The sequence below is a fragment of the Tubulanus polymorphus genome, chromosome 6 (assembly GCF_964204645.1).
Source record: "Tubulanus polymorphus chromosome 6, tnTubPoly1.2, whole genome shotgun sequence".
Classification (NCBI taxonomy): Eukaryota; Metazoa; Nemertea; class Palaeonemertea; order Tubulaniformes; family Tubulanidae; genus Tubulanus; species Tubulanus polymorphus.
This window is the reverse complement of record NC_134030.1, coordinates 14,960,530-14,986,361: the sequence shown is the minus strand read 5'-3', so window position 1 is coordinate 14,986,361 and position 25,832 is coordinate 14,960,530. Positions and strand designations below refer to the sequence as shown.

Genomic DNA, 25,832 nt, shown 5'->3' with positions numbered 1-25,832 from the left:
GTGACTCTACCGGAGATTAAATTAGTTCGAGATAAATGGAACCAGGTAGCTCACAATGAGGGACAATTCATCGCTAATTTCAAGAAACTGACAGAAAATGGTCACAAAAATGTAAAACTATTCGCTACTAAGGCGGACGCGCTTCTATCTGCGAAATGGACAAATACTGATTCATTTATTCCTGGAATAAGTCAGGATCGATTATTGGCGTCAATATCTCTATTTCTAAGCTTAATTTCACTCGCATTTTCAACTTATTTAATTATGTTTATGCGGCGAACTCTTTCAACAATAGCTGCGGGTCATCGGGTCAACTACCTGCGACCAACGCATTTAAACTAGTCTCAAATAAGCACCCGCTACATTTTGGACCACCTACTAGCGATGACGACTCAGTTCATAGTGCGTCACTCCTAGAAAATATATTGTCAACCGTTCAGGACGAAAAACGGATTTTTATTAGTCTATTTATCTTAATTTGTATCTCACATGTGTTAGTTGTGGTTGCGCATCTTCTGTTAAAAAGATTTTACCAGAGGCAATTTGGTTGTAAATTAGTATTATGTTTATCAGCACTAGACGATTGCATGAACATCGATCTGCTGACGCTGCCCAATTGCCCACATTCATATTGCATGAATCAGCACCCGACTGGCCTTGCCGTGAATGTAAAACGGGGATGGATACCTAGCCTAATCATAAATTGGCGAGAATCGCATCTCATCGCAAAATCTGATGGGAACACCAAACCGATTAAGTTGAACACTACTTTTAAACTACCGTGGTTAGCAGCCCGTCGGGTTAGCCAGATTTTAACCAGCGATTTCTCTGTTTTTATTTACTTAGCGTTCCCTGACGGCAGAATGATTGCATTACCTGTAATGACGCATGTTTAGTTTAGATTATTAATGTAACATATGTTAACAGGTATCTAGCACATGCTGTTGCAGCCCTAAGTAACAACATTACTTTCCTTACTCGGAAGATTGTTCCTCGAATGATACTGATCGATATGCTAGTTGTTTACCTTTTTACTTTACTTTACTACTACGTAACTATCGGATTGGATTTTAAACAGAGTTCACGCCTGCCGAGCTATGCTTGACCGTGATCCTGGAAGCGGCGACTGCTGGGACAAGCATGTCTTACAGTAGGGGGTTCGATTCCCCACAGTTTCACGAGTTTCATCAGCATGGATTTGTTAGGGTAGCCCTACTAACTTCGATCTCGAATATTAGTTATATAAATTGGTCGAGCACTTCACAGAATACATAAAAATGAGGATAGTGACTTAATCTAACTTAATACTATGAAAATGTACGAAAAGAATTAATTTGTGAAAATATCGTGTTAAACAATGATATTTGTGTCGTATAGTTAAAGTATTACTGAATTTCACAGATATCGAGAGTAGTAAAATTTAAAGAAAGAGAATACATATATGTATTAAGAGTATTAAAGAAGCTTAAGAAAATGAATATGTATACTATACGGCTAAGACGTAGTACGTTTATGGTAAAAGTATCTAAATGATAATAAATCTGTGAGACATAATTGATTAGGTCACTCTGGGAGAGTCTGCTGTAACGAAATGTATCTCGATAATCAACTGACGCGTTTTTGTGCCATCAACTCCGGTACGTTTGGGTAAAGGCGATAAATTAGTGACGAAAATTTAGTGATTAGATAAATTAAATGTAAAAAAAAAAAAACATGTTTTGCTATATTCAGATTTATTTGTGCGTAGAATATAATTGATTCTCTGGATCACTAGCGAGAAAACTTCGAAAACAGCAGAATGCGTAGAATCCACAACTCGTGAGCGGTGAACAAAATTTGCGGTGAACAGATGCTGGACTTTTGCGTATTTCGTCGGTCTAACGATTTCATTTCGACGCTCGTTCGGAATCCGACTAAGATACGATATCGATAAAATTCCGACTTATATGGCGGTAAATTACATCGGAAAGCGAATGGCCAGTACACGTTATGCTCGCTGAAGGCCATGTTTACTTTCAATCATTGAACGGTTTGCCGGTATTTTTAAGACGAAGCATTGCCTTGCTGCAGAAGACGATTAGCGAACACCTAACCACTTGGTGTACTTACGTCAGATAAACCGACGCAGAACAAATTAGTAGTAGTATATATATATATATATATATATATATATATATATATATATATATATATATATATATATATATATATATATATATATATATATATATATATATATATATATATATAAACAGTGCGTTACGTTATGGTCGGAGGAATCTCGCACGAGGTGTTTATCTATCCGCTTATCGCGTGAGGTGTCAGTGATGCAAGTAATTTATTGTGGCATCAGCCGCAGCGAACTGTGAGTGTTATTCTGGCTGATCCACTCACCTGTACCGGACACGTAATTATCTAATTATCGACACGCCTACAATCCGTTTTATCATAACTACTATGCTGGCTCTTCCATAATCTCGCGGGTGATTCGAAAAGAACTGCGTACAGCGTCAATGAAGTGAACAGTTAGACCATTCGTTTCGAGTCAATACCATGTACAATTATGGACTGACTGCGTTTTGCGATCACCGGATATGCGGATGCAAGGATTAATTTTTTTCTTGTGTAGTGATCCAGGGGATTGAGATTTATTGTTTGCTATTTACATACGAGTTTACATATGAGATTTATTATTCACTATTTACATACTGCCGACTGTCTACATATTATCTACTATTTACATTTTGCTGTTAATCTTGCTTTACTATCAGTCAATTGTTCATCTGCTATGTGCATCTATACTATATGCATTATGATTTCATTTTAACGATTCGGGGTCGAATCCTTGGAAGGTGGGGCAACTGATATATAGCCCATGTATTATTGTAGATTGTGTGTATGTATTTACATCATTTCATTCCATGATCCATCTTCATTTCACCTCCTCATTCATTTCATGTAGAGAGTTGAACCGTCGGTCAGTTTACCGTATCGGGTAAGGAATTCCGATCCCGAAGGTGAGAGATTCTCTACTCCTATCATTTTAGAATATATAGTAGCACCCCTCCCTCGATCATTCGCCATTCTCACATCCAAACTCATCCGGACCAGTCGGTTGTAATAAACTCGTATATCTCAAATTCATGATTGGACATTGTTTCATTTTACGGAACCTGGAACATTTCTGAGCTAGTCTCCGACGTATCACAATTATCATGGCGTATACAACGGTAGAAACACTTACAATGGCAAGAGTTTATTTATTCAAATCACTCCTAAAACGATAAAATACCGCATGAAATGTCTACTGAAATGACTGGAAGCGGCGAGCGTTTGTCAGAGATGACGTCAGAAACACGCGCCTACTAACATAAACAATAACAGTGAGCACGTGCTGAAATTGCCGATTTATAAGTGATATTTTTCAGTAATGGCTGAATTAAAATTCAAACCAGTTCCATAATTGATATTTGTGAATACATTACATTTGAAAATGAATTTTACACAGTGGGCACCCTTGAGTGTGGACAGCCAGTATGATGATGGACGGGACAGAACAGGGTCAGCGCACATTTCCTGTCCACCTTCATACTGGGTGCTGGCACAAAAGGGCGCTTTGGGCTTTTAAGAGTTAAGTGTTGTCGTACAAGATACAGATTATGCAGATTAGAAACTTTAGAATAATACTTTAAATGGTCACTTAATCAGACGATTCTCTAAAGCCTACTTGAATTACTAAAATAGAGTAAGAGTTTATGATAAAATAGTATTATCACAGCTTAGGCTCTGTATCAAGGAAACAATGTTTATAACATTCGTTTTATATGTTCAAACACTATTCGTCAATTCAATAGTTATTGAGACACCGCTGATTTTTCGTTGTCATCAAAAATGTCAACAAGGATCATTCTTCTTTTATTCCGTTTGGCAAACGCATCGATGACTGCTTCAATATCAATGTCGGTAACGTAATCAGGGCAAGGCCATTAAATCGGTTTTGAGTCATGGTAGTTCTCATGTAGGATTTTACCTACGAATCGCAGACAATGGATCTCCACATTGACAACTCGTCACCGGAATGGTACCCAAGATTCCGAGTGCAGTTGAAATATTTCGAAAGATCGTACACACTTCTTGGTAAACACTATACATCTGAACATCAACAGGAACTGTCTTTTGATTCTCACAACTTAATGAAATTCTTCTCATCAATGACTGCATTCTGATGAAAAGCTGAAGTAGTGTGTTTATTGAATTTTTGTATAGCAATTTTCCAATTAGACAATGGTTTTGAATATAGGCGGGTGAGCTGTGAACCAGGTTTATCAGGTTGTGTCGAAACCGTCTAGAGATTTAGGGAGCCAGGGTACACCGGAGTCCTCTTTTGTCGTGAAGGGGGCAGAACCAAAGAGCGCGTCCAACACTGATGGTTACTAAAAGATGAACTGAACTTTATTTCTCTGATATGTATTTGCATTCGACCTACTACATGGGGGTCGAGCTCGCCACTACTACACATGTGTCTTACTGACCTGAGAAAGGTGAAACATAAACAATCTCACGCTATCGGTTTGGCGAACCCGACACTGCCTCGGCCAAAAGGTGACACAGAACACTATTAAACTACTGATACATCGAGAAGATACACATAAATTTAACCTAATGAACTAAATACATAATCGAGCCCCAGATAGGCTGCACTCATCTTATTCTACACTCACGAGTCATATCTAATTTACTTTTCGTCTTATGAATTATTTTACGTTATCGTTTTGATACGACAGGTTGCTTGCCAAACAGTACACAGCAACGACAGAAGGCTCCATCAACAGATTCAAAGTAACACAGCCAGGGATACAGTTTGAGCCACTCATAACGAAAACTCCTGTTTCTTGTCCCGCCTTTTTGTTTCGGAAATTCAAAGTCTTCTGGAGTCCATAGGTTGTCTAAAACATGCATTAGTTCGACATCATTTCGCTTGGGTTTTTTATCAGCATACGGAGAAATATCCGTTGGAAGCATCTGTCTCATGGAACCAGTACTACCGGTAGCTTTATCAGAATTTCTAAAAAATGAAATAAGGGTTACCAAAAGGGTTACTAATTTGTTATTGAAAATATATTTAAAGGAAATTGACTAATTTACACGCTTGTGATTGTTGTTTATATCATCATCCGCATTATCACTCATCTTAGATCATATATTCATCATGGTCTTGGTCATTGTTACTTTTTCACTCGTTTTTTCTTCATTATTATTATTTGTATTCGTGGCGGTTCTGTGGAAAGAAAATAAATTGTCATTTTTAAAGCTATTCCCTTTTTCATTCAACATACAGCCTTTTTTTGTGAAAAATGTTCAATTTTGAAAAAAAAAATTTGCCGCAAAGGTGCCCTTTTCAATCCAGATCTTCCCTATTCGATACAAAAATTGCCGCATAAGGTGCCCTTTTGAAAAATAATTTTGCCGCAAAAGTGCCCCTTTTCATTTACAATACCTTTTTGTATTATACTGTCTTACAAATCATAGAACTGTAGGCCTACTGTACTAACGACTGTACCACCACAGGTACTGTAATGTATCGTGTAATAATGAGACTAGTAGGTAGAAAATACTATTTTATATGGCATACATGCGGTCCTCCTTATTACCGAGATGATGCAATTTACCGATATCAACCGAGATGACATGAAATATAATATAGTTATTTATTTCTCATCGATTTGAACACTTTGTGTCATCTCGGTAATTAGGAGGACCCCATACATGGCATGCTAATGCTTACCCGAAATATCATCCAATTTTGCTGCATTTTGCAGCAACAGCAAGCATCTTATTGTGCTTCCGCTTTCGGTTTCTGTCCTTGGAAAGCATTTTTAAATGTTTTGCAAGAAAATACACGAAAGAAATGCTTCCGGGTCCATCATTACATCATCATGAACAGATGACAGATGTACTACATGTACTATATCCTACGTAATGTACGTCGCCATATTCGATGTGATGGTGGGGTCTGTCTAAAGAACATACGTCTAACCGCCCTTTGGTTATTTCGTTTAGGGTGAAATATAGAATCCAGTCCAGGTTTTAAGTGATATCGAAGATTACTTTTAAGTGGGTTCGAGTCCCAAAATGTACAGGACATATGGCGGGCCTAATAGGCCAGGCACGCATCCAAACCATATACTTACTGGATAGCACTATCATCCCTCCCATTTAAACCACTGCTACATCATTCCAAAAATTTCAATTAAATTTCAACTCTGCAACAGAGGAGAGATGTAGATAAAACCCACCTAAATTTAAAAATTTTAAATTCGAGAATTTATATATTCAAACAATCTAAAATCTAAAATACACGACGTTTCAATCTCGCCCTAGAGATTCAATAAAACTTCAACTCTGCAACAGAGGAGAGGTGTAGATAAAAACCCACCTAACTTAGATAATTTCAAAATCGAGAATTCTTTAATTCAAACAATCCAAAATCTAAAATACACGATGTTTCGATCTCGACCTAGAGATTCAATAAAATTTCATCTCTGCAACAGAGGACAGGGGTAGATAAAAAAACCCACCTAAATTAAAGAATTTCAAAATCGAGAATATATTTATTCAAACAATCTAAAATATAAAATACACGACGTTTCGATCTCGCCCTAGAGATGGGTGGGAGAGAGGCATTATTGTAATGATAGATTATAAATCAATTTTGAAATAGGTTTAGATTTTAAGATTGAAATAGGTTTAGATTTTAAGATTGAAATTTTACCGTAAAAACCAGAAATGTGAACAAAATTCTATTAAATTTTAGTCACATATTTTATTTATTCCAAAACAGATGACAGTTGATCATTCCATACGTTGTATGTTTTAAACCAGAGAAAAATAAGTCAACAGCTGATGTATAGTAGACCCCGCTTTACTTGGTTTTCCTGGGACCAAATTTCTAGTCATTAAAAGCTAAGCGATATTCCGAGGTAACCAAGGAGATTTCAATAGAGTACGGTGCAATGAAACCAGAATTCAAACCCAAGCTAAGCGAATCTGTGGCTTTAACGTTTGATTCTAATAAAATGTAGAACTGAATTCTTTTCTGTACTCTTGCAGAATGTATGATGTATATTTTCAGCTGTTAATTAATATAGTTAGATAAACGTTCAATTATTGGATCTTTCTCGTTGACTCGCTTAATTTTGAGATTTTAGAGTTCGTTCCAGTTAACCCACATTGTGCTGCAGTGCCTAGCCTTCATCTACACTAAAGCCAAGCCTGTGTATCGGAAAATGTTCGACTCTCATAGGCCAGACAAATCGAGGCATGAATGCAATTGGTAATCTCCAGCAGAGAAAGTAAACCAAGTTTTGACCTCAAACCGGGGACGACACTTTGAGACTCCTCCTTGTAGACATATGAAACCCAATCGAAGCTATCATAGCATAGTATGCTAAGTACAATAACGGTTGAACCTTCATTTGCGAATTTCAATGACATCGAAAATAAAATCGATATAATAAAATTTCGATGCTAGCACTTATTATGGGTTGTCAGGTTCAGCCTAACTGTACTTTCATTCAACTACTTCTTGTATGAAACGAAGAAACGAGATTTGCAAGGAATTACCAAACAATAAGAAAAACTATTCAGAATTAGAATTACTGTAGTTGAGAATTCATTCAAATGAAATGAAAAAACTTAGCTTTGTTAGCTAATACGGAATAATTAGGTTTTCTATCATACGGACCAATCAGGACAGAAGCTCCCAAGTTCTTCAAATTTGAGGCCAGTCAGTGCCGGTTACTGACGAAATAAAGTGTATTGACTGACTAAAGTGTATTGATTGACTGATAATTTTTAATAATTTCACGATAGGATTGCTGTAGCTTACATCTTCAACCAGACAAATCGTTGTCATGCGCGACCTACACCGTGGCGCGCGTACTCTTGATACATACACGCAGTGAACACGAGAGTATAAGTACACTTTCGTTTTGGCGCCCCCGCCAACACGAACTTTCGTTTTCGCGCCCCCGCCAAAACAACGAAAAACGTCGAAATTTCTCTAAAAATCCGTATTCCCGTCAATAACTTCCCTGTAAAAACATACTAGCCAGCACTAGCTTGGCCGGAAAACCCGCCAGAAAATTACAAATTTGAGACCTAGCGGTGGCGCCCTCCACCGGAAACCGGCATCTTTTTTTCACTGGCGTGAACGCACATTGTATTCGTTTATTAATGGTCGGAAAATCGTGAATAATTTACGCTATAGACGTGTGTATGTCGGCTTTGTGTTGACTAACAAAAGAAGAATAAACAGTGGAATCGGGTGATTCATCGATCGGCCGGCGGTGAGATCGTTCTCTTATCAATTTTTAATCCGAAATTTTTCGATTTCTCGATTTCATAAAAAAAATTTCCTCCCGGTCGTGCCATCGTTTTCTAAACATTAAATTAAATTGAGTACACGCTACCTCCCGGGGTTTCAAAGGCCTCGGTCCTAACTTATATTCCGTGGTGTTTTTTATCGTCGTTTTCATCGATTCCGTTTTTTTTTCATAATAAAGTAAAATAAATAACACACTTCGTTTATAACTAAAGTTTTAGCGTACTTCAGTTTTCAGTATAATGTCGGACAGAGGTTCTGTCCCTAAGGGGCAGAAGCGTTGTGCGGGAGCTTCGTGCTCAAAAATACTTGGCTTGTGGGACTCGCACCCCACCTGTCAAACCTGCCGCTACGCTTTGAACGGGCACCCCTGTTCGAGATCTGTCCGATGCTCTATATGTGACGAGTGGGAGGAGTCCACCTGGCAACGGGCGGATAATTCTCGCTCATACCAGTCACGTAAAGCTAAATCCAAAGCAGCAGATATATCTGTCGCTTCTGAAGTTTCGTCGGCTCAGTCGCTCCTCGCAAGGCCGTCTAGAGCCTCCCAGAAACGCTCAAAGACCGAGGAACAAAGTGTTCCCGGCGCTAATGGATCGGACGACAAAGTGCCGGTCCGGTCCCGGGAAAATTTCCGGTCCCGGTCCCGGTCGGTCCGTATACCGGCTACCCGGTCGCGGTCTCGCACTCCGCGCCGGTTCCCGGTCAAGACACAAAGTAAGGCTGCTCTCAAAGGACTTTCGGATGTCCCGCTCGAGTCCCGGTCACGGGAGAAGTCCCGGTCGCCGGTCCGGTCAACGGCCCGGTCGGTCTCTCTTTCCCGGTCACCGAGCCGGTCAGTTTCGCCGGCCGTCTCAGATTCGCTCTCTGAGTCGGTCAGATCGTCTTCAGTTTATTCTCGACGTTCTCTACCACGCTCCCCTCGCAGGGGACACAAATATAAGCACGGGGAATCCTGTAAACGCTCTAAGGGTCCTCGCTCCCGAAGGCGTAATCGTTCTCGTGCGCCCAATAGGGCATCTCCCACCCATGGGCAAAATGTATAGGGAATTTGAGAGATATCGCAGAAGAAACTCGTCGCTTGCACCTCGGTCTCGGTCTCGTTCTCTCCCATAGCGCGTTCGGCACGGAGGCAACAGCCGCCCTCCGAGGATGTGTCGTCGGTCCTAGAAGCTATTATGCTTCAGATGTCTCAGTTCCAGGCGGAACCGCTCGCTCTACACTCCCAGGGTTCCGCGGTAGACCCTCCGGTTTACGAAGAGGAGGTCTCACCAGAGTTAGAGTTAGACGAGGATAATGATTTCGACGAAGAGCCTCTGGCCCCCAGCTCGCCCCTGGGCGTCACGGCGCAGTCTCGGGTTCAGTCGAAGGAGAAGTTGCCACTGAGTCCGACCCCTCTCGTAGTAAGAGGGTGGCTTCACCGACCGACCCCTTCTGTCACGACGGAAGTGTTAGCGGCCGGAGATATGCCTTTCTCGGACATGATAAAAGATGTTTTCTCTAAGTACCAGGGTACCATACCCAAACCTAAGGTGGCACAACCCAGGGGTCTAGCCTCCCAGATCTTTCATCAACCGGAAGACCCGTCGGCCGTTGTTCTCGCACAACATCCGGCCTATAAGGAGGAGTACCAGGACGCTCTCGATTTAGCGGTCTGGGGCGTCCCAAGGACGTCTCAAGAGTGGTCCTGGCCCCCTCTCGAGTCAGGAATCAAGGAATTAAAGTACTTTTCCTGCGTGGATCCACCCATAGCTGGGTTCAGACCAAGCTATTACGTGACCCCCGGTTCGTCTTTTAAGCCGGACAGTTCCATTGACGCCGATGCCTCCGCTCTGGGTATCCCGGTTTTGCACCCGGCTCACTATTCCATGCCGAAGCAGGCTATGGCGGCCATGCAGTCACTGGCCGAGAGTATATGCCAGCTCATTTCAAGGTATTGCTCTAGTAGCCATGCACGGGGAGCTGGCGGCCGTTAAGGCACAGCTCGCCTCACCTAGCCCGGACTTGGATGCAGCGGCCGATGCAGTAGCCACCCTTGACAGGCTGTTACGGTCGTCGGCAAAGACGATTTGCCATCAGGTCCCGGTCGCGGTCAGGCTTCAGGCGAATCTAGCTCTGGTGGCAAGGCATTCCTTATTAAAGGATATTAAGCTACCAGAACCGGTAAGACAAAATCTGTACAGAGCCTCGCTTGGGCTCTCTAGCCGTTTGTCCTCCGGCTGGTGCGGCACGGCAGCACAGCAGGCTCAGAAGCTCAAGGAGACCCAACCGAAATCGGCTCCTTTTCGCATTCCGAAAAAGCAGGAATCAGCTCAGAAGTCTAACGCCTCTTCCAACTGTCAATCGATCGTAGTAACGTTACAGGAGGGGGCTAACCGCTCCTCCCAGGATAAGCAATCCAGTTGGTCTGGTAATTCGGTTAATAATGCGTCGAATAACCAAATGCCCGGTAAAAAGTTTACGGGCACGGGCCCTAGAAAGGGTAAGCCCTTTCGGAAACAAACAAAAGGGAACTAATGAAGGTTACTCTCCAGTGGGGGCGTGCCTTCGCCACGCCGCTTCCCGCTGGTACGACGCCTTTGGCGATACCTGACAGACACGCACTGTCTCTGCCGGGTATCGCATTCGTTTCCGAAGGAGACCTCCCTTAACGAGCTCTCCTCCGGACATGCACCCCAAAAGGGGTCAGGAGCAGCGCATTGCCCCGGCGATTCAAGAGCTAATAGAGAAAGGAGCTCTACATCGCATTCGGGGTCGTCCCCACTGGGGTTGGTATTCGAGGATTTTTACCGTTCCGAAGGCCTCGGGAGGTCTTCGGACGGTTATAGACCTCTCAATGTTAAACAAATACCTGGATTGCCCCAAGTTCAAAATGACGACCCCCAAGGAGGTCATTCAGAGCTTGAAACCGGGGCAATGGGCTGCTTCGATCGATCTCAAGGACGCCTATTTTCAGGTACCGGTTCATCGGAGATCTCAGAAATATCTCCGGGTGAAGTGGAGGGGCATCCATTACCAGTTCACGTCCCTCCCCTCCGGCCTGGCTTCAGCACCATGGGTGTTTACGAAACTGGTAAAGGCGATTCAGAAAAAGCTTCAGAAGAAGGGAATTCAGCTGTTCGTGTACTTAGACGATTGGCTGGTGGTCGTGAACTCCGAACAGGAGTGTCGCGATGCCATTCAGAAGACTTTGGATTTAGTCCACGCGCTTCTTCCTCTTCCTCCGGCAGACCTCCGCCCCAGCCTTCGGTGGTGGGCTCTCTCGGGAAATTTAAAGAGAGGCTCATCCTTGGCCCCCTCCGAGCGCCTGTGGTCATGTGCACGGACGCCAGCCACTACGGCTGGGGGGCTCACCTCGAGGATGTGAAAAAGTCGGGTGTATGGTTCCTGGAGGAGAGAAAGGAGCATATCAACTTCCTGGAAATGCTAGCAGTGTGGAAGGCTTTGAAACACTTTCGAAGGAAGATCGCCGGTCACCACGTTAGTCGTCTGACCGACAATTCCACGGTCCGGGCGAATCTCCAGAACCAGGGAGGAACCAGGTCATACTCCCTGACCAGATTATCCTCTCAGATTCTTCTGTGGGCTCAAGCCCAAGGAGTTTCCCTGTCAGTAGCCCACCTAGCAGGCAAATTGAATGTCTTGGCCGACGCTCTCTCACGTCTAGACCGGCCATTCCGACGGAATGGTCCTTGAATCAAGAAGTCGCGAACCGGGTGAGATCCCTGACCGGAATGCCGGTCCTGGACCTCTTCGCAACCCGGTACAACACCCCGTGTCCGACTTTCATCTCCCCCTTCCCGGACAGCCAGGCCTGGGCGGTAGACGCCCTGGCCCTGGATTGGAAGGTTTCAACGCGTACGCGTTTCCGCCTATTCCACTCATAGGCCAGACACTATCGCGGGTAGAGCGGGCGGTCAGCTGCGAAGTGGTTCTGGTGGCACCTTGCTGGCCAGTCCAGTCGTGGTTCACCCCACTCCTGTATCTCCTATGCGACTACCGCAGGGTACTTCCGGTATTCCCAACTCTCCTGTCGCAAGGTCGTTTCAAGCGCCACCCCAATCTGCGGCGGCTCAGCCTTCACGCGTGGCCGCTGTCAAGCGTAACCTCCAAGATGAAGGCTTTTCGGAGGACGCTGCCTCTTATATCGTCGCTTCGAAATGACCTTCGACAGGACTGGTCTATGATTCAAAATGGGAATTCTTCAGCCATTGGTGTCGTGGAAGACAGGTGGATCCCTGCGCTCCCCCTGTAGCTGATTTAGCCGATTTCTTTTTGTTCTTGTTCAAAGAGAAAGGTTTGCAGATGAGTACTATTAAGGGTTATCGCTCTGCCATATCTCATACGCATCGCGCCGCGGGTTTGCCGTCGATAACATCGGACACTCGGATATCTAACCTGATTGCAGGTTTCTCGGTCGCTCGTCCGAAGGCGGTTAAACATGTCCCCCCGTGGGACCTCACCGTCGTGCTGAAATATTTGATGGCGGCTCCGTATGAGCCCTTAGACTCTTTGTTGTTTTCTCGTCTTACCAAGAAGACGGCTTTTTTGTTATGTCTGGCCATGGCGGCTCGTAGGTCCGAACTACACGCTTTGTCGGTACGTCCCGGTCATATCGTTTACGGACCCCGCGACAGGACGGTCACTCTACGCCCCAGTCTCTCATTCTTAGCGAAGAACCAAAAACCGGCCTCGGCGGGTCGGGAATGGAAGATCGAGGCTCTTACGCACAGGGTGTCCGGCGAGTGTTCGGACGGCTTTTTATGCCCGGTCAGGGCTTTGTAGGCGTACATAGCCCGGTCGGCCCCCTTCCGTAAAGGAAGGGAAAGATTATTTTTGCCTTTGTCAGATAAGTCTGAGGTAGATATTTCTCGAGACACAGTATCTCGTTGGATCGTGTCTCTGATCAAAGAAGCCCTCAGTCGGGAAGGGGCTCCTCCGTCTGAGGACGTTGTTTCACACCAGGTTCGTGCTCTGGCCACTTCCTTGGCGGTGTTTTCCGGTGGATCTCTTGATCAGGTTTGTAGGGCGAACTTCTGGGCTTCGCCTTCGACCTTTTCTTTGTTCTACTTGAAGGACGTTTCGGGCCAATTAGGCTCCTTGTCGTCAGTTGGGCCGGTAGTTCTGGCTCAGAGGAGGCGCCTCCCGGCTAAGACCTCTTCTACACTTAGTTCTCCTGACCCCTTCGTCCCGGGTCCCGGGGATTAGTGCGTTCGGGTAGCGTTAGTGTACATAGTTAGATATTCGAATTTTTCGTTACGGCCGGAGAAGGGAGTTACCTTCTCTCTGTAATTAATTATTGTACGATCTCCCGAGGGTCTGGAACGATATATATATATATATATATATCTTTTTCCTCCTTGCGACTTTGAGGCCAACCCACCTCCTTTTGCTTTGGGATTCTGGCTAGTATGTTTTTACAGGGAAGCTATTGACGGGAATATCACAATTTTTAGTATTAAAATTTGTATTCCCGAAATACTTACCCGTAAAAATATACGTTTTAGTCCCTCCCGCCTACCCCTCTTGGCTTCACTTGAACCTTGTGAAAAAAAGATTGTGGTTTCTGGTGGAGGGCGCCACCGCTAGGTCTCAAAGTCGTAATTTTCTGGCGGGTTTCCGGCCAAGCTAGTGCTGGCTTGTATGTTTTTACAGGTAAGTATTTCGGGAATACAAATTTTAATTCTAAAAATTGTGATTTTGGCGCGCCAAAACAAAGAATATTCCGTTTTTCATTTTGGCTCCCCCGCCAAAACAACGAAAAACGTCGAAATTTCTCTAAAAATCCGTTTTGGCGCGCCAAAAAGAAAGAATATTCCGAATATTGCAAATTTATGCAAATTACACACAGGATCAAACCGCACACCGCGCCAAAGCGAAATAATCTTTGTTTTGGCACGCCAAAACGAACTTTTAGAGAAAATCGGATGTTTTTCGTTGTTTTGGCAAAAAAATTTCCGCATTTTGAAACCACATTTTCGTCAGATATCTTGATGCAACGTTACCTTATGCACGGGATATTAAAACTAGATGAATTATTGAACACATCGCACACAATAAATCGTTATATCATACGCCTTAAATATCAGTTTTCGCGCTAGAAATGATGAATATCAACCTATTCAATCGTGCCGCCATTTTGTTTGTGAAATAACGCGCACCAGCTGATCCACCTCGTTCAATGTTATGACGTCATGATGGAAATCAAAACCAGTTCGACACAAATTTATAGATCCAAGATTTTGAGGCGTTTCGTCTTTTAAAGCCCATAACTACCGAACCAAGCGTCGGATCTTGGCGATATAAAGTTCTTCCGACGCAAAAAGCATTGAATTTCTACATGTGTTATTTTGGACAGTTGTATAAATGCTGCACAAAAAACGTGCTCAAATAAATCGAATTTTTGAAACTTTTTGGTAAATTTCTCAAAAAATATAAAACCTACGGCTTTCAACTTTGCGCATCATAAAGAAAAACTAATTACGAAATATTTTTTGCTTAATCCGTTCAATTCGCTCATTAGTAGTGAAATTACAGGCTAATGAAATTGCGAGTGTTGTGTTAAAATAGCTTCGAGCGTAGTGTATTAAGCATACGAATGATTATCGATCGGCCAGACCGTTGACATAACAAAAAAAAAATAACAACATTCACACTTTGCATTTCAGTTTGTATGTTTCACATTCGGGATCCCTTGAATCGGAAATGTGTTACGCATATATAGGTTTATTATGAAACCTATAAAAGGCTAGAGGTTTCATGTTCCCTTCGTCTTGAATTGCCATTCAAAGTACTGTTACCTATTCGGTAGAGACATTTGTCAAACATCAACGATTCCTATCTTAAACTGCCATTCAAAGTACTGGTACGTATTCGGTATGGATATTTGTCAAACATCAACGATTTGGGAATTCCTATTTTGTACGATTTGTGAACTTCTACGTTGTTGTTGGTGATCATGTATTGTTGGTATTGTAGTTATTGTTGTCTAAAATCTCCTTTTAATACATGAGTGCTTCCGTTGTTGGCGCGGGTTTAAATGTCCGTAATGTTGCTATACAGCAGTTCAGTTCTGTTTCATAATAAAGTTGTTGTTGTTATGTAGATGGCAGTCTTCCGAGTTGTATGTGTGCTTTGGCTTTTTCTAGCCATAACAAGTACCTCAAGGGTAATAACATTTTGAATCATCTCTCAACAGTAGAGTTGTTGCTCATTGTTCTATGCTTTTGAAATACTTTGAATTGTGAATTTGTTGCTCATAATAACTCTAACAAAAACACTGAAGTTTCACGATCGAACGTTTTTCTAACCATGCTTCCATTGGTATTTCGTGGTAAAAGTAGATCATATTTCCACTGGAGCCCCTAAACTAATCATCAGGTTACGTGGCATTCATAATAACCACAATAACACAATTTCAATGGCAGTATGAGTTAAACGACTCACATTTTTGACGCCATATGAACCGTTTAAATAATGTCTACGTATAAACATTGTTATCTAGTCTGCGGGGTGTATGAGTTGATGTGCACTACGTCATCAATATTATCGTTATAACAATTGTGGGATTTTTGCATTAGTTTTGTAACTAAATAATATATTCAATCTCTATATATTTCCACTCTTATTTTATCTTTGATAGATTTTAATACTCAGTTTTGGGAGGACGTGTGCTACGTCATCAATATCGGGGTTAGATAATTAGTATCATCTTTTTTATTTTCGATATTAAGCAATATGTGTGTTGATTTTCAAGGCGTTAATACACTTTCCAGTTAGTTTCATTGTCATGTTTATTGTCAATAGGTGATCATAAATAGTCAACAGACATATTTGCCATATGAATATTTGCCAAAAATATTGATATTTTGATATGCCTTGACATGATGACACGAGAAGCTGTTGCCGATGTGTAGTTGAACCGCTCCACTGTCTTCTAGTTTATCCACATTTTAGTTCATTCTTATACTCAAAATGAGAGTTATCTGCTGCGCTTGTATTGACGCATTAATTATGAAGTAATAACTAGTATATTAAGATTTACCTGATTACAAACACGACATTTTAACGGGTCCAGCATGGGTCCCGCAAAATCTCCTTTCATACATTCCTTGCAGTAGCGTGTTCCACACCATTTACACATATAAGTCTTCAAGGAGAAAGATAGAACATTAAGAAATTAAGAAGACTAGCAACAATTATGGAATTTCTGCTTGGCAGCATCTTCCACATTAAATTCTCCAAAGCTGCGTACTCTACCCGAAGGAATTGGGATCACCCAATTTATTCTCCTCATACAACCAGAGAAAAGAGACGACACCCGACATGAATGGCGACATCAATTTGTCGAGGACCGATCACAACTGTATTCGTGCATGCTTAAATTATATGCCTGGACTCTAACTCGAAGTCTGCACACTACGAGTCAAACGCCGTGGCATTGAATTTGAAAGCTATCAGTAGTTTGATAGAATTTGATATATCATACATTTTACGAACAGCTGCGGGTTTATTGGCGAAAATGAATATTTCGAATCACGAGAATTACAATAAAGTATCCCCCAATTGCAGCAAAGCCCCATAATGATAATAGAAGCTTCAAACCAACGATAACGGGTATTCTGCATTTCGACACCATGCATATTCGAGATGAGGGAATTATAGGAACTTTAAAGATTGTATTGTCAAGTTCGAAACAAGTTTTATAAAATTTCAGTAAATAGCTTGTCCCAGTTTTGATCGGATCAGTTCCGAATATGAGTTTCATTGGTCTCTAGGCCAAGGCCTGATATATAAAGATATTTACTAAAACCGTCACATATTCATTCATGAAACTAGAAATATTTTTCTAGTTAAAATTTCATTCATCAAAATGAGACGATTAATACGGCTTCGAATACTCAGCCCAGTGCTGAGTGACATGTACAGGTTGTGCTCTTAGTGATACGAAAAACCTAAATGTAGGATACCAGGTGCGGATCCAGATGGGGTGCTTTGGGTGCTGAACCTTCTTCCATAAGCCCGTCGCACACCTTTTGCGATTCATCGTAAGATGTGCGTCCAGTTTGGAGTCAACAATTTTCTGCGGGACCGACATCTTACTGTATCTTAAAGCCGTTCGCCTGTGCGATGCATCGCATGATACCTCTTGGTCACACGCATAATGTAGGTCCATCGTATTATCCTAAATATATCCGGTAATATCTGATCCGATTTCTTCGCATCAAATCAAACATGTCTGATACTTGCAATTTTTCCGTTCGATAATAATCGTAAATAGTAGAGCAGTGAAGTGACAAATATTGCCAGGATATGCTATCCTGTGAGTAGTTGGGCCATCGCCAATTATTACCACGATAATAATTTTTGAAAATGGCCGCCGCCATCCACCAAATGCAAATGTTTTTAAATCTATATTTAATGCTATGTTCCTGAATATGCCAGCGTTCTTTCAGTGTCTGGTTTCAGGGAGGATTTAGAAGTGCCACCGATTAAAGATTTGAATAAAGATTTGAATAAATTCAAGTGTAACTCAATTACTCAAGCTTTGTGAGTAGTACCGCGATTTGTACCTGTGGCTACTCTGGGGCGTTTTATATTTTTCAAAACGGCCGTTGATGGCCACTTATGAATTTTTAATGGTCAATATTATAATATTAATCCACAATTTTCTTGAATAATCACACTCAAATAAGTGGTAATGGACACCTAATTTTCAATCAAGCCTTATTTATTACCTGATGAAATATAGCATTAAAGATTTTTTTTTAAATTTAAGCTCCCGAAATACAATTTTAGACATCCCGAGATGTCAGATATATTACATCTAGGTATGTCGAAAAACGTATCTCGGGATCAGATATTTAAAAAAATCCCACCCTCTCGCGCACTCGTACTGGTAGTACCCTCCTCTTCGGAAACCTGGACGTATTGGCCCCACTCCGCGCGGTTGCGCCACCGCACGGGATTTACGCGAAGCAGCATAAACAAACACAAATGAACACCTTTTGAACACCTTGAACATGAATACCTTTTGAATTTTCAATATTAGAACTTGTATATCACTTTCAATCATTTCAGTCGTGAGGGTTTCAAGGAACAATATGACTGGATGATGTAATATGGCGATGTTGATAAATAATAATGCCGCGGTGAAGCTAGTCACGAACTGTCCCGATTGAGTGTACGCGGCCAGAATCATACATATTTCTTTGTACATATTCATAATTTATCCGCCACAAAGTGCCGATTTATAAACAATTGCATGTTTACGATCAGTATGTTTGGCCGCGATGGTTGCCTGGGTCGCGATTTTTTTTTCAAGAGAGTTTCCGCCATCTTGTTTGCGGTGCGCACGCTCCCCATGCTTTTTGTAAACACAATCCACACGACGTGTACACAACACTCGGTGTATCAGCGTTCGCGGTTCTCAACCTACAAACAAAACATCGTCAAAGAGCCATTGGAACCCGCCAACCTGGGCACCTTTCCCACGATTTTACATCTACGATTTTACAGTACATGATCAATTTCTGACTCCGTTTTCGCATTTGTATTCGTATATCTAGTGTTTCAACGTGTTTATCAGCATACCGGGGGACCCCCAGTAGTTAAGATTGTTCTCTGAACATATGAAAAATTGATTTTTTGCCACGTATGTCATTCATATATTTCAACTCAACTTTCGGAGGTTTAATTAAAGAAAATCGTAAAGCTTTCAAATGATCGCACGTGTGATCGGCCTCCCCGCTCGTGCTTGAAATGGAAAAAATAATATCTCGTACGATGATGAGTGATCGAAAATAAAGGATAATATCTAAGTAATTCGATATTTCCAAAGAAATGCATTGGAAAATGGGCATTGGAAATAAACTTGTTACCCTTTTTTATTACTTTATTTCACATGTTGCCTCCTGGATGTTAACTACACTAACTATGATCGTTGTGATCTGTGTGCTGGTCACAAATGCACTCAGATCACACTACAGTGCCCATTCAACAAACTACCACAGCTTTGATACAACCATCCCACTACTTAGTGTCTTTCTCCCTGGATTTGCACCTGCATGCGGTAAAGCTTAGAATCGACGAAACATCTTTATCGTTTATTTTCAGTTTTGGTTTAAGCAAAGAAACTAAACGCGATTAATATACAGAGCCGAAAAACGCATTCCAATAATGTGAACAATGCGTATGGTATTATACATAAATGGTGACGCGACGCCTTTAATACGCAAACTATGCGCAATTTGCGTATAGGTTTATTCTAAACCGTACCCTTGAAAGTCATAAAAACCCTTTGAATAACCCTATAATCCACTTTGAAAAATAAAATAAATACGTGTGAAATAGTGTTTGACTAAATATGAATGAAAGTTGAATGATTCTCAATTAAAACATTTCAGGAATCAATAGTAACTAATTGGTTTGTACATGAATGTTCGAATCCTTGAAATTAAAATACGTCATTTTAAGTTCGAATGCGAAGGCCGCAGCTCTGTTCCGAAAAACCTATCATCGCTGCATTCCAGATGTATTTTTGTTTCATTACCAAATAACGTATCATCATATCATCCAATTTACCGTAAACATAATTAAACATAAGTTCGAAGAACTCTAGTTTTGTCTTCCACAAAACTTTACGCAACGCAGATTTCGTAAGGCCTATCAAACGTTAGTAATAGCCACCAAACCACGGGGCCTTTTTGGGATAAAGTCCCATTTACAGCCATGCTCAGCAACGAACCTCTCCAACATTCCTAGCTGATTCTTTGTCGCAAGAAACGTTTGCGCATTATCCGATACCATTAACTTCCGAAACGCTAACAGAAAGTTGGGAACCGACATATCAGGGACTAACTCCAAGTGAATAAATCTCGTGACCGCGCACACGTGAATAAGCAAATGTACGCCTGCTCTGTATTCACAATATCAGATTTCCGAACGGTAACTGCTCCCGAGAAATCGACTCCGGTGGTAGCGAACGGTGGAGTAAGTTGTACTCGGAATTCCGGAAGCGGTGCTGGAACGGGTTTCGCATATGGTCTTTCATCGGCCCTATTACACGGGTCACATTTATCAATGATCTTCTTTGCTAGTTGTCTAAGAGTCGGGACCAAGTAATTTTCACGAACTTTAACCATCGTACAGGCTAAGTTTTTATGTACAGGGTTCGCATGTAAATCAGTTACTATCAAGTTCGTAAATGCATTCTTCGGATGTAACACAATCGGATGCTTCGCGCAATCTTCCAAGAAAGCGTTGTCTAATCGCCCTTAAGCTTTAACAAAACCAACTTCCAAGAATAGATCAAGTTTCTTTGATCCAGTTTCAGTTTCGTTATTTCTTCAGTATAATCATTTGACTGAACGCATTTGATCCACGCGTCCATTTTAACAACGCATAGAACGACGGCAAGGGGTGTTGTGCGGCCAATTCTACGAACAGTTTCACGATAGCACATAATAATATAAGGTCGAACGGTCGAGCTCGTAAAAAATTAAAATAATAATAATTTACAGTTGAATTAGTCGCGCACACTCCTAATTCAACTGTAAATTATTATTATTTTCATTTTTTACTCACTCGCCCCTTCAACCTTTGATATGAAAGCCCATTACCCCTATTACTCTTAAAATATTCATATATATATATAGAGTTAGATTTTTAAACATTAAAAGTGTTAGTAAAGTGTGATTGAAATAATGCATGATATAAATCATTGAACTTCTAAAATCAATTTTAATAAAAAAATTTAGTATTAAAATGGAAGCAAATAAGTACTACTGTCCAACATGTAATATCAATATAGATAAATCCCAAAAATCAAGACACAATAAAACTAAAACACATTTAGAGAATAAATTGAAACTAGAATATTTACAGTTATATTCAGAACAGTTAACAAAGGCAAAGAAATTTATTGAATTATGGAATAATGATCCAAATAATGAACAATACGTTGAGGAATTTGATATCAAGGAATCGAAACAACTTATCAAAAGCAGCGAGGAATGAAAAAGGATGACGTTGGTCGAAGAAATGGAAGAGGATTCTAAAATATTAACCAATTTAGTAAAAAATACATATAATAAATGGAACCAGAACAACCACAAATTATCAATATTACAAATAACACTGCTGGTGTTATAAATATATATTGCAAGAAGTGTTCTAAATGTGAATTAGATAAATTAGCTTTAACAGAATTTAGTAAGCGTAAGATTAGCAAAGATGGTTTTCAATATTGCTGTAAAACTTGTTTTAAACTATATACCAAACAATACCGAGAGGATAATAGAGAAGCTTATAATGATTATATGACAGAATATATGAGAGAAAGATATCAAACAGATATTAATTTTAGATTGAAACAATGCTTAAGATCTAGATTAACACAATTATTCAACAAAGAAACACATTCAGAAACACTATCTTATTTATTGGGTTGTACAGATGAATTCTTAAAATCATGGATAATATATCAATTCGATGATAAAATGAATATAGATGATTATGGTGAATACTTTCATATTGATCACGTGTTGCCGATTTCTAAATTTAACATGAATGATGAATACAAAAAAAAACTTATTTGGGGTTGGAGAAATTTAAGGCCTTTAGAAAAGAAGGAAAACATAATTAAATCTAATAAACTAGATTTACAGTTATATTTAGATCAACTGGATAAAGCAAAGACATTTGTTGAATTATGGAACTCAACACATAATGAAAAATACGTTGATGTTAAACGCTTAGAAAACCGGTTTCTCTCGATCTATGTCAAACCGCCTGTATGTAATTGTATTAGGTTGTTTACAAAAACATCTGTGCCGTATTTCATATTCAGTTGAATGGGGCGCACCTCATTTGAATATTGATCGATTGTGCTATTTCAGTTGAAAAGGATTAATCATAAAAAAACAAAGGAACATCTGTTGCACCAGACAGTGTTTAGCTAGTGAATAACTGGCAGTTATAAACGCGCAGCACATAAGCATAGAAACGTATAGGATATTCTCTCTATAAACACAATTTTAGGAGTTTACAGTTATAAATGTAAGTACTGTTTTTGTTGTTATTAAGGCGTTGGAAAACGCTAAACATGTAAAACTTATCCTGGTAAGATGCGCCACAAAATGGTCATGTTTAAGTGTTGTAATTAATATTTTACAACTACAACTTCAAGTTAGTTTTATTCTACGCTAGATATTTATCTTTTAGATAACTAAATGAAGACTATTGAATCAAGAAAGTGAAGATCGATGGATGTGGAATCAGAAATAATGGATATTTCAACTCATGAGACTGTAGCAGTTTAGCCATACTGTATAGGCTTTCAATGCATTACGTTTGTCGGAATGTCAATTGCGTCATTAAGCTGTTGTTAATGTCGCACAGTGACAGATGTTGTATTGTATTTTATTGATTCCTGCATTCCACGCATACCTTACCGCTCCTCTCTGGAGCGGCTTGGAATGTGGAAATCGATAATGATTGTAGAATAAAATATACGTGTGTTTATGAAATAGTATTTCCAACAGTCGTTTCTTTGAATTTATTTTCAGTTTTAGGATTTATTATCGAGAATCCGAAATGACTTATCTGGACAGTTATAATTACTGCTCCTAATAGATAGACAATAGTAGTTAGATAATCTAAATCCTAATTTAAATAAAAAGTATTTAAAAAACAATAACTTCAACTAGTTAGTGAATTCTATTATATTTCTAATACTTTCTTTTCAAAAGAGAATACTTTATATTTTGAATAGATCCGAATAGAAATTCTTTAAACTCAAATAGCTAGTATCAGTAGTCAATACTAGAATTCTTTAGTTTTAACTAGCTAGTATCATTTTATAATACTTATAATATTTTTCTTATTAAATTTCTCTAATATAAATGTCAAAGAAATCGAGTAAGAATAGTATTGATATTGAAAAGACATTAGATGATTTAGGTATTAGTGATAATAAAGATACAGTTGTTTCTAATTTTATTCAAGTTAATAACAATATAGATTATGAATACTATTTATATTGTAAGCACCATATAGAACTATTGATTGCCGGTTAATGAGTTTTTAAATAGAATCATTACTTTTCAAGAACTAGACTCTATGAAACCAGATAAAGTAATAAAATATTTTAAGATTTATGAAGAGTCAAGATTAGCTAGAATAAACGACTCTATAAGTGATGGTATTGTCAAATGTTATTCTAAGTTATGTAACCAGTTAATACCAATTGATGATGAAAATAAATTATATAGTGATTTGAAAAATGACTACTTAGTTATGACTGAATTACAAAAATGGGTTGGTTATGCTTCATTTCAATTAGGATCGGTTATGACATTAATTTCTACTGGTGTCATAACATTTTCGAACATCAAACCTATGGAATATAAATCAGGTAAGAACGAAACAGATGTACTACAACCAAACGTCGAAACAGAAAATGAATCAGAACAAAAATTAACTAAAATAAATGAGTGATGGAGTTAAGAAAAAGGCTAGATCTGAGAAACAAATTAAATGGGCAAGAGAATTAGGTAAAAGATCTTCAGAATTAAAAAAAGCTAAGAAAAAGAAATTAACTGATATAGAGAAACAAATTAAATGGGCAAGAGAATTAGGTAAAAGATCTTTAGAATTAAAAAAAGCTAAGAAAAAGAAATAAACTGATAAAAATGAATCACAGAAATTATCTGATATTGATTCGAATGATAATCCATCTGATTCTTCTAATGCTGGAAGTAATTATAAATTATATATTACAATTGGGTTAATCACAGTTATTATATTATCCGGTGTAATATATAAATCAAAATTCAAATCTGATGATAAAGATGATTCCAATGAAAATCGGAAACTTAGTTATCCGTGTACAGACAATAAACCTATTATACCAGAAAATAAGTCAAATCATAAAACCATTGAAACTAAATCTAAATTATTATTAATGGATTAAAATAAGATGAAAAAAGAATAATATTTAAGAGATTTATATTATAACCCAGAAAGTGAAGTATCATATTCTACCGTTTCAGAATTATGGAATAAAATTAAATCTGATAATGGTGGTATAAAATATAGCGAATTAAAATCATGGTTACAAAATCAACCAACATATCAAATCCACAAGAAAATGGATAAAACTTATTTAACAAGAAAAGTTATGGTTTCATATATCGATCAACAATGGCAAGCAGATTTAATTGACATGAAGAACTTAGAGGAATACAACAAAGGATATTTCTGGATACTGAATGTTATAGACATATTCAGTCAATACGCATGGTCAATTCCAATCAAAAATAAAACTGGTATAGAAGTGACAAATGCTTTTAAATCTATATTTAAAGAAGCTATTCCAGATAAGATACAATTTGATGAAGGTAAGGAATTCTATAACAAACATTTCAAAAAACTATTATCTGATAACGATGTAGATTATTTTTCAACACACTCAGATAAAAAAGCATCTATTATAGAAAGATTTAATAAAACATTGAAAACTAGAATGTGGAAATATTTTACTGCTAATGAAACATATAAATATATCGATGAGTCTATAAATATGTAAGATGATTTAGTGAAAGGTTATAATAATTCTAAACATAGTTCTATAAATATAAAACCTATACAAGCTAGAAAAGAAGATAATTCGGAAATAGTTTGGAATAATTTATATGGAGCGTTTGTTACACATGATTTCGGTGAACCTAAATTTAAAATAGGACAACACGTAAGAATATCTAAATATAGAAAAACATTTTATAAAGGTTATACTCCAAATTTTACTGAAGAAATATTTAAGATTAAAAAGATAATATTAACTAAACCATTTGTTTATAAATTAGAAGATCTAAAAGATGAAGAAATATTAGGTTATTTCTATGAACACGAATTATCACTTGTACCAAATCCAGATGAAATAGAATACAAAATAGAAAAAGTATTGAAAACAAAACTCTTAAAGGAAAAAAGTATTCTTTGGTGAAATATAAAGGATACGATGATAAATTTAATGAATGGATTTTATCTAGTAAAATTAAAAGAATAAATGAATAAAGATTTATTTATATTTGATCCTCATAACATGTTAGTTACTGGAGTAACAAACTGTGGTAAAACACATTTCATATTAGACTTGTTAGAAACTATTTATAAGAATCATTTTGATAATATAATATTATTCTGTCCTACTTATGAAATGAATAAAACATATAATAGAGATATAGTTAAGATGAAAAAGTTTATTATATTAGATCCTAAAACAGTAAAAGAAAATTTAGATAATTGTATTAAAATAGCAATTGATACTTATAAAGGATCAAATACATTATTCATTATAGATGATTGCGCAAATTTACATGAATCAAAAGTGAGAGAAAGTGAGTTATGTTATTTAGCTTTCTCTGGAAGACATTTTGGGATAACAACA

General features: G+C 39.0%; 1 protein-coding gene across 1 annotated transcript in view; it reads right to left on the bottom strand.

Moving 5' to 3' along the window:
• Positions 1-25,832, bottom strand: part of LOC141907483 (uncharacterized) — a 59,899-nt gene that overhangs the window by 14,567 nt on the left and 19,500 nt on the right. The window contains exon 2 of the mRNA XM_074797139.1: positions 16,428-16,532. Coding sequence (XP_074653240.1) covers positions 16,428-16,532 — 105 coding nt within the window. The remainder of the gene's footprint in view (positions 1-16,427; positions 16,533-25,832) is intronic.